Below are 12,274 nucleotides of genomic sequence, written 5' to 3'. Positions count from 1 at the left end.
GTGTATCTATTGAGCGTCGTCCATGTTACGCATTGACTCAAAGTCGGTTGCCTTCCCGACTCCACTCAACCTGGGTTGCCTCACGGAACAAGAACGCATCACATTCATTATCTTTGGTGCATCATTTTTACTGTTTCAAGTGATGGCATCTTGCAATGATGGGAAGAAAATGCATTAGCTGATTGACAATCAATATATGCGCAAGTTCATCAGTTGTTTATGTATCAGCACGTGAGCACGTCGCTCTAACGCAGATGGTGCGCGTGGGTCACGTGAGTGGGGAGCTCGAGACGAGCGCACGCGTCACGTGAGGCGTCTGCACCAATCCCTGAGGCGATCTGAGGTCAGGTGACCAGGGAGTGGCCCTGACGAGGGGAGTAGCGCGGGCCCGAGCAGCAGCAACAACCATCACAACAACAACAATCACAACAACAACAATCACCGTGAACATTACCACGACGTTAACTTCAACTCCACACACATCGACACTCCTGCGTCTTAGTTTCCCCCCCTCACCCCTCTCCCTCCTCCTCCTGGTCTCCGCCATCCTCGTCTCCCTCCACTCGTCTCCGCCATGTACTGCTGCGTGCCGCGCGTCGAGGACCGATTCGACGAGGTCGGCGCCAAGTTCGCGGTGAGTTGCGCGACCTCCTCGCTCCCCCCCCCTTGGTGCCGAGTCCTCGCTGGGAGCGAGCCCGGCGCGCGTGGAGTTCACCCCCCGCGTCTCTCGTCTGCGCCGCAGGTGTTCGTGGTCCACATCAACGGGGTCCTGCACTGCCGAGTGCGCTACAGCCAACTCCACGGGCTCCACGAGATGGTGAGCGCCCCTCTACCCTCCTCACTCGCTCACTCGCCCTTCAGGTGCCGGGAGCGGTGTTTCTGGCAGCGCTGTACGCGTGGAATATAAAACGGCCGAGGGGCCCGAAAGCCCCGAACATTTTCAAGTCGATTCCCGACTCTTGACTCGCTCCGTTTTAAAGTTTCCTCGGTGTTTGTCGTTCAGCTGCGGCGAGTTTATGGGACGCGGGAGCCACAATTCCCTCCCAAGCGGCTCTTCGCGCTCTCCGACACGCAGACCGAGGAGCGACGGAGACAAATCGAGCAATACCTGCAGTGCAGTGCGTGACAACACTACCCACCACCACACCACCACACACATACACGCTCTCATACACCACCACACGACACTCACTCACCCACACCCACCACCACACCACACTCATCCACACTCCAATACCTGCAGTGCAGTGCGTGACAACACTACCCACCACCACCACACCACCATCACACCACCACACTCTCATACACACCACCACCACCACACTCTCATACACACCACCACCACACTCTCATCAACACCCACCACCACAATCTCATATACATCCACCACCACACTCTCATACACACCCACCACAACCACTCTCACCCACACCCACCACCACACCACACTCATCCACACTCCAATACCTGCAGTGCAGTGCGTGACAACACTACCCACCACACCACCACACTCTCATACACACCACCACCACCACACTCTCATCCACACCCACCACCACACTCTCATACACATCCACCACCACACTCTCATACATACCCACCACAACCACTCTCACCCACACCCACCACCACACCACCACCCCACACTCATCCACACTCCAATACCTGCAGTGCAGTGCGTGACAACACTACCCACCACCACCACACCACCACCACACTCTCATACACACCACCACCACACTCTCATACACACCACCACCACCACACTCTCATCCACACCCACCACCACACTCTCATACACATCCACCACCACACTCTCATACATACCCACCACAACCACACTCTCATCCACACTCCAATACCTGCAGTGCAGTGCGTGCCACCACGAGGAACCCTCACACCCACCACCACACTCTCATCCACACCCACCACCACACCACACTCTCATCCACACCACCACACTCTAATCCACCACCACACCACACTTTCCTCCACACTCTCATCCACGCTCCAATCCAAACTCTACCCACAACACTCATCCACACTTCTCACCACCCCACCACACTCTCATACACACTCCCCACAAAACTCATCCAAACTCTCCCCACAACACTCATCCACACTGCCCATCTCCCCACCACACACTTACCCGCACTCTCCCCACACACCCAACCACACTATTCCATACTCCTCACCACATTCTTATCCACACTCCAATCCACACACCCAACCACAATCGTACACATTCCCCACCTTCCAACCACACTCTTATCCACACCCCCTACACTTGCCACCACACTCCCCACCACACGGCCAACACTAAACCACTGCCCGGAACTCGGCACGACCCTCTGGCAAGAATCCCTGGGATGGTCCTCCACTGTTTTGCTGTCAGCACGCGTTCCTAGCGACATCACAGCCAATCGGCACTGGGAATCACAATGTTGATGCAGAGAGATGCTTGTGTTTCTGCCTGGCCACTAGCGCATGTGTCTGCATTGTGTATTTACAGTCAGCCAGGATGAGGAGATGTCAAAGAGTGAATCGGTCACCTCTTTCCTTCGAAAAGCACAGCAGGTAAGTGTCAACAGAGCTTCACTGGTGCTATTTAACTACACAACTACGTCATCTCCTGGTTTCCTAATTTGTGAACCACGCTCATTTGTAGCTGTGTCCACCAAATGCAATAACTGGAGCCCGAGTACAGAACAAATGTGTAAAACCAACCAGGCAGCAATTTGCGTCGGCTCCCATATTGAGAAATGTAGAACCCCCAGATCATGGGACCTCCCTTGCCACTATCAAAATATAAGAATAGTTTTTGCCCTTTCTGGCAATAAAACAGGTTTTAAGATGTTAAAACACCAAACTGAAACCTTTTTCAAGAATAATGTCTGCTCTAAAGAAGCTGTCTCTAGTGTGGACCAATCAGTTTCAAAGACAATGCACATACTACCAGAGCATGTTTTTGTTTGCATGTTTACCAGATGTATATGCGGTTAATGCAGACATGATTCCTTGCAAAAGGTTTCAGTTTGGTGTTTCAACATCTTAACACAACTGTTTTATTTCCAGAAAGGGTAAAACCTATTCTTATTTAGAACCCCCAGAGTCCGTGTCCCAGCTGTATCGAAAACAACGACGTGCGTCAGTGGTCGCTAGGGATTACGTCATCGTCCCAATGCACCAGCAGCCAATCAGCTGCCAGGAAAACCCAATGCAATATGGTTGCTGTTGCATCAAGTCCCTGTACAGGATGGCAATGTGACGTCTTGCCACCATGCCCGTCAGCCGGTCCAGGTTGCATATTTGTTATTGATGTTTTTTTAAGTGAGTGAGTGCAAATGTGTAATTGTTAATGTGTTACTTTGCATTGGTATGTCTGTGAGCGTTTATTATGTGCCTGCAGACCTTAAAGGTTGCTCACTAACAGGTTCTTAAAAGGTGACATGTGGGATCTTCTGTTTATAACAACGCATGTCTGTGTGGGGAGAGTATTTATGATTGTGCACGTGTATGGGTTTTTGTGTGAGAGAAAGTGGCTATATGCATGGCTCTGGGTGTGTATTTGTGACTGATTTTGTGTCTGCGTGTACATTTGTGATATTTTGTGTTTGTGAGAGTGCTCGTCTGTGAATGTGAGTCATGACGGATTTAAACGTTGTTCCCGACCGCCCTTAAGTTCTCTATTACATTTACGCAATTCCTTTGCCTCAGCAGCTCTCCCACTATATTTTTCACCTGATGACAATTGCTTGTGTTGCGATCGAAACGTCATGATATTGTTATTATTTTTATATTTACGTGGCTTTACCGAAAGACCCAAATCATATGAATTCCATTGTAGTGGCACAGAATTGGGACACATCTTGGCCTAGATAATTTATAAAATGGTGTCAGTCGTTCGGTACTCGGGCCCCTGGCCCCTTCAGTGTGTCACAGTTTGGTGTATGCACTCTTTGCCGAGTTCAAATAATATAAACGTTTCTTGAAAAGTTGGGTTAATGTTTCTTAACACTGTAAAAAATGCAGCTATTCAACTCGATAAGCTTAAATGTTAAGCTTCTGTAAAAATAGCCATGTCGAGTACTGCTCAACTTAAGCTTGTATATTCAAATAAAACTGGATTATCAGTGACATTTTAGGTGCCCATTAGAGGAAGTAGAACGCTGCTGAGGGAATTAAAGTACAGAAGGAATTTATAAAGCAGTTCCGTGTGCATGTGCGGTGGAGTATGGGAAATATGTAGTCTGCACTACAATAACTAAAACCTCGTTTGATTCTTGGCAAATCACTTGACCTTAACTTTTCCTGAGCTGACTCTTCCTAAATTAAGTCCTGTGATGTGGTGCGTACACAATAGCACTTGGTAGAGGCACATGATTGTGTTTCACACCTTACCACCATGCCCTTACGTATCATGTCAGCCTAAATGTTCGGCACATAACGATGTTCGATGTATAAAGTAGATTGTTATGCTCATACATGCATTTCATCATAAGTAAAAATATGTTGTTATTGATGAAAATATATGCTAATGTTACGTTTCAGCTAATGGAGTAAAACATATACAAAAAAGGCAACAATAAATACAAATAAGACATGATCAAAATGAAACAGATGAATCAGTCCTTGATCAAATCACAACACATGAATTTCTGGAAGGATTGAAGTAATTTTCACGAATTTTTTTTTTTATTTGGACTATTGCACAGCACACGTGGCCTCTATTCTGAATAATGTCATTGTATCTTTAATGTCTGCTATGAAGCTGAAGATGCGTATTTATTGTAATACGCCCATAGTGTTACGCAGGTCAGCTGTGGGTCTCAAACCAAGAACAGCAAATGCGCTACCACTTGGTCATGTCACCGCACCATGCTATGTGACCATGTATGCTGGCCTTAAAAAGTGGTTTGCTATGATAGTTAACTCAACAATCTTTTGTGTGTTCTTGCGTGCGTGTTCATATGCGAGAACAGGACACTTGGGAGGTGCACGAAGCACAAGTTGAGGTGCATGTGGTACTACCAAGTGGAGAGACTTCACCTGTAGTCATCCCCAACACGTCCCCTACGCACAGCGTGCTGCAGGTTAGCATGAGGAGCCATCGCCACCACAGTTGTGGGAGTCGCCCTGTTTCCTCTGAAGTATATGTATGTTGAACATATTTTGCACCATATGTTGCCATCTGTGCGGGAAGTGATATTAAACACGGAACTGAGTCATGTCTGTTTCACATCCCATCCCCCATTCCCTCTGTGTATCTCTACCCAATGTTCATACTATATACCCATAAATCCCTTAACTTGTTCCTTACTGTTTTTTTGCATTTCTAAATACCATGTAACCTATTCAGCTTAAAACATGTTAACTGTGGAAGGTATATTTCAACTATCTTTGTGTTCGCTGTTATACGTGTCGTGGTAGCGGAAAAAAAGTAGTTTTGGAAATCCTTAACAGCACATAGCCACCCGTGAGAATTTCAGTAAAAGACACCACGTAACTATTTGTAGTGTCTATTAACAATTATATTACGAGAACAAGGTGCTTACTCAGCCATATAGAGGAGTGCTTTGCTCCACATCTAATTATATAATTCCTTCAGAGTTTTAGGTAACTGAATTGAGTTTTAGCAAACTAGTCATGATTTAGTTATAGCATTTGTCACTGTCCACAGGTGTCTACCTGTTTATGATCCTGGGTCAGTGCATATGGGGACTACACTTGGCCTAACAATGGTGCCTCAAGCATTGTATGAACATCTGGGCTGGGGAGACACCATTCCTGATGTGCCTTGATGTCCTGAAGTGATTTCCAAGAGGACCTGCTTGAGCAGCCTGTAAGGGACCACCAGGGTGCTTCTGTCTGTGTGAGTGTGCAGGCTGTTGGTGTAGCTGTAGGGATACCAGATGATCTGCTTCCCAATTTTGGTCTCTTTTTGGGACACTCGGAGGGGGAAAGGCAGCTAACATGTACGATGTCACACGCGCACACTTGCACACACACATGCATATACACTTATATGCATGACACTGTGTTTTAAAAAAAAAATAATTTTACAAAACAAAAAACACTGAAAATGCATAAACTGCCTCGTAACATTTTTGCAAAATGCTTATGAAAAAGGGCCAATGCATGTACATTGCGGCTCACGTAGTCAATACTCATTGTATTTTCAATATTAATTTATATTTGTGCTGCTGTAATGGAGGAGCTCTTGAATAATTGAAAGGGGTAGATCGGTTAAAGTTTGAATTATGGCTAGACCCTTGGCTCTGGTGTTGCATTAAAATAATGGATATTAGTGACGGCTACTTTTGGGTGGTCCTTTTTACTATGCATAACTGGCTTCAGATTCACCTTTGTCACTGTCTTGCAGCTGCTCCAGGCAGTATTATTTCTATGAGAGTCCTATGATGTCAGTGCTGGTCGTCCCCATTCCTCAATTGCAGTGCTGTCCTTTACAGTGGTGCGGCGGCTGCAGGAGTTTGAGTTGCCGTTTGTATCCGTGCTCAGCTCGCCCATCAAAGGATCCTGCCTGTTCCTTCGCACCAGGTGGGGTGGTGTCCTTCCTTGTCTTCTCATCTTGTGTTTCTATGGTTAGGTTAAATTCGTGACTATTTGCATACAACCTGTGGAATATTAAATGTTTTACGAGTTACGTCTGTCATAGCCAACAAGCTAGTTAGACTTGTTTTTATTTTCCTATTCATGTAAGAGTAACCTATAACTGTTGATGTATGCCATGTGTGACGCAGCAAAGTATTTTGCACATTCCACACATTGCATTTCACAATGTGGTAGTTTCAAATACCATTCAGTATCACCCACCATCATGGAAAGGTTAGTATTTTGACAAATCAATAACCTGTGTCTTTGGTATGTTCAACCCTGGCCAGACCTACCAAAAAATCCTGAAACATGGTTAAACAATCCTGATAAACTAAACCCTGACCAAGCTCACCTAATCAATCTAAACCTTGGATAAACCCTGCTAAGTGAGCTGTGTGCTGGTTATGTTAACCATGTGTGTGTGTGTGTATATATATACAGCTACCTGGACAGGGAATTAGACAAGTTCGTGATGGCTGATGCTGTAGGGCTCAAGCTCCTTTACCAACAGGTGAACCTCATTAATATGATGGACTGAGTGACTATAATTTACAGAAAAATGATTGTGTTATAGATTTAAGCTGTTGGTGACAGTTGTGATGTGGATAATGTGTTGCATTGCTAGGCCGTGGCTGATATTAAACGAGGCTGGTGTGAAGTTGATGCAGCACAGAAACAGAAACTTGCCGAGTTGCACAATCATGGCACATTCGAGGAGGTAAGACACGTCCATCCTTCATCATCTCTCATCCCTGTTGTCCTATTCTATTTGATGGACTTAAAGCTTGACCGGCTTGCGACCAGTTTCGCCTTTCTCACTTGCGACGAGGTTGAGGCAATAGCTAAGCACAAAGGGTGCTGTGCCGTGCGTGTGCAGTTTTTGCGAGTGGCGCAGTCGCTTGCACAGTACGGCTGTGTGCGCCTGGACAAGTGTGAGTGTGACTGGCCTGAACCAGACAGCCGGGCTGCGGTGCGTGCCGGTGGTGGAGTTCTGGCTTGCCGCTCCACTCGCCCCGGTGGCCAGGGGACCACGGAGGAGGGTACCTTCAGGGTGACGCGCATTCGCAGCTGGACCGTCACCAGCCGGGTGGGTGAGCACACGTGCATTCACTGAGTGTACGTGCCCATTGGATTTGGGCATATACATTCATGCACACGTATGCTCAGGTGCATGTGTTTACGCATGCACCTGAGCAGACAAACAAACTGAGACTTCGTCTGCTTATTTTATTAATATTCTCTGCAACGACGCTAATGATTAATTTGAGCTTGTCTAAAGTAGGTGATGACTGTTGGCAAGTTTATCTGCTGCTCCAGTCTTCGCGCCAACTTGACGTGAAGCGTGCGGGACACATTGCAGCGCTGTCAGTTTTGCATTGCAACTGATTTTGCTGCTATGAATGCTGTGGCACAGATCTTAGTAAGTGGTGAGGAAGGTGGTGGAACAGAAGGGGGCTCTGGCAGTGTTCTGGAACTGGCCTTCGAGTACCTGGTGCGACCCGACACACTCCGTTGGATCAAGCTACGCACGCAGCAGGTGACCCACACCTGGGTTGGGTGTCACATTGCATAATAGCCTGGTCTTCCTTCAAATGGCCTCTTCCACTGCAACCACATTCAGCAGTTTGGGTTTTGCAGATAATTACCATCAGCCAAGGAAACAAACAACGTAATAGGTATTTCCTTTATGAGCATTAACAGTTTTTTCCTAATGGAAAACCTTTATGCAAGTACAGTACTGTGATAATATTGTTACTGATTGGTTATAGTCACAGGCCAACCATACTGGTGGTGCGACCCATATTTACCACGTGTCTTATGTGTGTGTGGGATGTATGCGTACGTGTATTTCAGGCCATTGCACTCAGCCTGTGCTTACAAACCATGGTGAATGAGATCCTGCAGCAGCGAGCCGGGCGAGACAAGGAGAAGATGAGTTCAGGAGCAGCATCGGACAGCACCCAGGTGACCCTGCTGCTGCCTGGTCTCGGTGTCAAGTGGAGGATGGCTGGTCTAGATGTTTCGTGACAGGTTCCTGGTATCGATGTCTAGTGGAGGGTATCGTGTTGTTGCAGATATCTGTGAATGGAGCCAAAGACCCAAAGGTTAATGGAGAACACGCCCTCATCAGACCAGCTCCGGTGAGGATCGTGTGTCTTGTTTTGTGCCGTCCAGCTGTGGGGAGCAGTAGCGTAGTGGTTAGTGCACACCACTACAAACCCAGCGACCGAATTTCCATTCCTGCTCACAACCAATAACAGTGAGAAATATCTAAATTGGTCCTGGTCTTCCCCCAGGTTGACCCAGATAATGAGCTGGTCTGGAGTGCAAACATCAGCACTGTGGAAACATAGGCAGCCGGGCATGGTGCTGACCGCCCACCCCCTCATGTGCCGTGTTGGCCTTCATAGATGCTATCTAACAGCACTTGCCCCAATGGTCAATTAAGGCTATAGGAGAGATCTTTGTCTTTGCCATTCAACTGGATATAAATAAAAGACATGCCCGCTAGTATGAGCCGTATGTGGATTTAATGGAAATATATTTTTTATTGGAACCAATAGAACTGTTGTATGTAAAGTTTAGCACATTTGTTTGAGCTCACAGTCCAATTAGTGGCAAGATCTGGCTACATTGGAGATTTTTTAAATCTATTTTGTCTAATATTTTGATTATAATGTCCGTGAGAGTTATGCTGCCTCTAACACCTGACATTATACCCACATGATGTAACCCAAAAAAATAAGAATCAATATTGGGTGTATGTTGAATTTATTTCGCACCTTACATAGCCAATCGTGCTAATCGCAGGTACAGAAAGCATACTGTCAAAGAGCCCAAACATTGATTTTGGTGAAAGGATTACTGCAGGTGATGTTGCAAGAATTATGACCCAAGATCCAGCAAACGTCTATGTTTTCATTCTATTTGTCTCCATGTGCCAATTACAGTCTGCCTCACAACTGCCATCATTTTGGCCTTGACGCTGCCGACTGATAAACATGTGGTACCAGGCAGGAGAACTACACAGATCATTGCTAGTGCAGCAAACTCAAGCCCATGTACCCACCTCATTATTGCGTGAGAAGCCAAATTACCTGTTATGTAAACTATTCCTGATTTGCTGTTGAGGCAGACAGTCATGTTCTAAAACAGATATGTGCTTGTGCATGTGCTGTTTATCAGAGCAAACATATGGACTCCTCCTTGGGACTTTCACTCAGGCTGCCGGGAATCAAGAAAGCTGACAACGTGCACAGCAATGACGCATTTGAGGGTATAGGGGAAGAGGACCTTTAGCCATGTGATTTGGCCTGTGAGCTTCGGCGAGGGCCCTCTAGGGTAACAGATGAAAGCACTAAGTGCTGACTTCTCGTCAGCATTTACTTTGTTAAAAGAATAATTTCACAACTAGGGTAACAGATGCAAGCATTAAGCGCTGACTTCTCGTCAGCACTTTGTTAAAAGAATCATTGTTTTCATGTTTTTTTAATCCAAAAGCTGCCTTTACACAAACGAGAACATATCTGTTGAACTCCTTGCTGCGCTGTGAGTTGTGGTCTTAAGAGGGGCTTCCTGAACGTGAAGAGCTTGAATTGCCCGTGGACAGAAAGACAATTTGAAGACTTGTGAGCACTTAGAATATGCATTGTGTGCTTACTGTTAGAGAGGAAGTTACAACAGTAGGCAGTGTGACTTCCATTTGAGTTTAACACAAAGGAGTGTCATGGACAAATTTCTTGTGTAATTTTCACTACATCACAAGCATCTTCCATCATACATGAATGTTGTGCTGAAATTTTCGAATTGATTGGAAACTTCCAGCAAATTGGAAATGGTGCACTGTAATTGAACCTTTAGGTCTCTGAGCAGGCATTGATGTCTTAATGCCCATTAAAGCCTCGTGTGTTTTGCAGAGTGGGAAAGGTTGGGGATTTAGCGCAAATGCTCCCAAGATTCTTCCCTGCAAGGTTTACACACATTTCATTGACATTCCTCTTCTAGATCCTGTGCAAGTGCTCTTAACAGCAAAACTGGACACAGGTGAATGGATAAATGCCTGTGCCCACTGGTGCCTTAATCACACTGAGTAGTGCGAGCTCCAACTTAACTATTTCAATGTTGGTTCTTAATGAAAGATGCATTTTGTAATAGAAATTCACCATTATAGCTATACCAAATAAAGCATTTCAATATCATGTCGAGTGCTGTCTTGTATGCGTTGTTTGCGCTACTGGTGGAGGTCTCAAAAGTAGAATGATATACATAAAATGACGGGAATGGAATTGTTTACCCAAACTAGGATTCTTTTCAATGACAAGTTCTCTGAAACATTTGATAGTGGGATGCTACATCTGCAGTAATGCCCAGACAGATGCGTCACAGGGAGATGGGAAATATGATTGGAGACTGTCACTGAGTTTCATGGTTATTGCTTGTCTCGAGGATTCTGAAGCCTCTTTCTCACAAACAGCATTTGGACGATTGAGAATTACTAGTTCTCACTTTTCTACAGCTGCTTCAACAGGTTCTCTTTTTTGAGCCCATTGTAACTTGGTTTTGTTGAACATCCATCTGCTGGTTTGATATTTCCATTAGTTCCTTATCAATGTGGATTCATGGGGAGCAGTGGCTCTGGTTAGCGAAATGCGCTACATACCCAGCGACGCGTGTTCGATTCCCACTTGGCCAACGCCTGTGACGATTATCTGAATCAGTCATGGGCCTCACCTAGGTTTATCCGCCTCAAATAAGTACCTGGTGCTCTACGTACGTGTAATGTAGCTCTCAGAAACACCGTCTTGTCTGATTATATGTATATTTATTGTGACTTACTGATAACTTAACGAGTAACCGCGAGTGACTATATACACCTGGGTAACTTTTGTGACTCTCCGCGACGTTCCCTGTGTAGCTGGCTGGCTACACAGGAGCGGACACATAGTCGTCACGGAGACAACATAACTCTAGCCTTCCAAGACTACAAGGTGCCCAAACCAACAGCAGCCCAGAGCCCTGTTCCATGCCGGCTTTTATCCCCTTCGTGACCCAGCCACGCCCCTTTTCCCCGAACACTCACGCACCTGGCCCTGTCTGTCTCAATTACTATTTACGACCACGTCGCTTATCCTCACGAAACCCTGTCAATGCCTGTCGCGTCAATCATTATTAACGACCACTTAGGTCCCATATTACTCTTACGTGACCCTGTCTGTTCCCATCACGTCAATTAGTAACCACGGCCACGGGGAGCCGTACTGTCCTTACATATGTACAACTTCTTTCACACTATATGTAGCCAACCAGGCTAATCAGAGGTGCTATATAAACTGCCATTTGGTAGACAAATGCGGTCGGCGTGGTGCTTGCCATCCACCCTGTGTACCGTGCCGGCCTTCGTAGATGCTCGCTAACAGCACTAGCCCCAAAAGTCTGTTATGGCTATATGAGGAATCTTTGTCTATACCACCACCATCTAATTTGGCTGGATCCAGGATGATAGGTAAAAGTATTGATAGCATGAAACAGGAACATTTGTTGCAATTATGCTAAAGCGATTTTCATCTGCACTTTCTGAAATGTTTGTGGTGACTTGCTTTTCTTTTTTGTCCTATTAGCAAATGCAGCATTTGCTCTGGTCGTTCTTCCATTTAGATTA

The 12,274-nt window shown here is 46.0% G+C and overlaps 1 protein-coding gene across 4 annotated transcripts; it reads left to right on the top strand.

Moving 5' to 3' along the window:
- Window positions 1-351: 351 nt before the first annotated feature.
- SNX17 (sorting nexin 17) lies at window positions 352-10,819 on the top strand. Of its 4 annotated transcripts, none has more exons than XM_078866593.1 (14): window positions 352-634; window positions 743-817; window positions 1,004-1,118; window positions 2,513-2,577; window positions 4,983-5,093; window positions 5,885-5,975; window positions 6,456-6,558; window positions 7,057-7,126; window positions 7,241-7,333; window positions 7,493-7,702; window positions 8,030-8,152; window positions 8,470-8,580; window positions 8,691-8,756; window positions 9,802-10,819. In XM_078866593.1, the coding sequence occupies exons 1-14, from the start codon at window positions 575-577 to the stop codon at window positions 9,913-9,915; spliced, it is 1,407 nt and encodes a 468-aa protein (XP_078722719.1). In that variant the 5' UTR covers window positions 352-574; the 3' UTR covers window positions 9,916-10,819. The 4 variants fall into 4 exon arrangements, with proteins under 4 accessions (XP_078722719.1, XP_078722718.1, XP_078722716.1 ...); XM_078866592.1 differs by having other exon boundaries at window positions 5,858-5,975; window positions 6,471-6,558; XM_078866590.1 differs by having other exon boundaries at window positions 5,858-5,975.
- Window positions 10,820-12,274: the final 1,455 nt, after the last annotated feature.

The sequence above is a fragment of the Lampetra fluviatilis genome, chromosome 22 (genome assembly GCF_964198595.1).
Source record: "Lampetra fluviatilis chromosome 22, kcLamFluv1.1, whole genome shotgun sequence".
In the NCBI taxonomy this organism is placed as follows: domain Eukaryota; kingdom Metazoa; phylum Chordata; class Hyperoartia; order Petromyzontiformes; family Petromyzontidae; genus Lampetra; species Lampetra fluviatilis.
Note: the sequence above shows the minus strand (reverse complement) of the source record. Positions and strands in the feature narration are given on the sequence as shown.

Excerpts from the sequence above, each read along its gene's own strand:
- SNX17 (XM_078866590.1), top strand. The coding sequence starts at position 575 with ATGTACTGCTGCGTGCCGCGCGTCGAGGACCGATTCGACGAGGTCGGC. Across the intron at positions 7,703-8,029 it reads GCTGGACCGTCACCAGCCGG|ATCTTAGTAAGTGGTGAGGA; the intron begins GTGGGTGAGCAC and ends GCTGTGGCACAG. Across the intron at positions 8,581-8,690 it reads CAGCATCGGACAGCACCCAG|ATATCTGTGAATGGAGCCAA; the intron begins GTGACCCTGCTG and ends GTGTTGTTGCAG.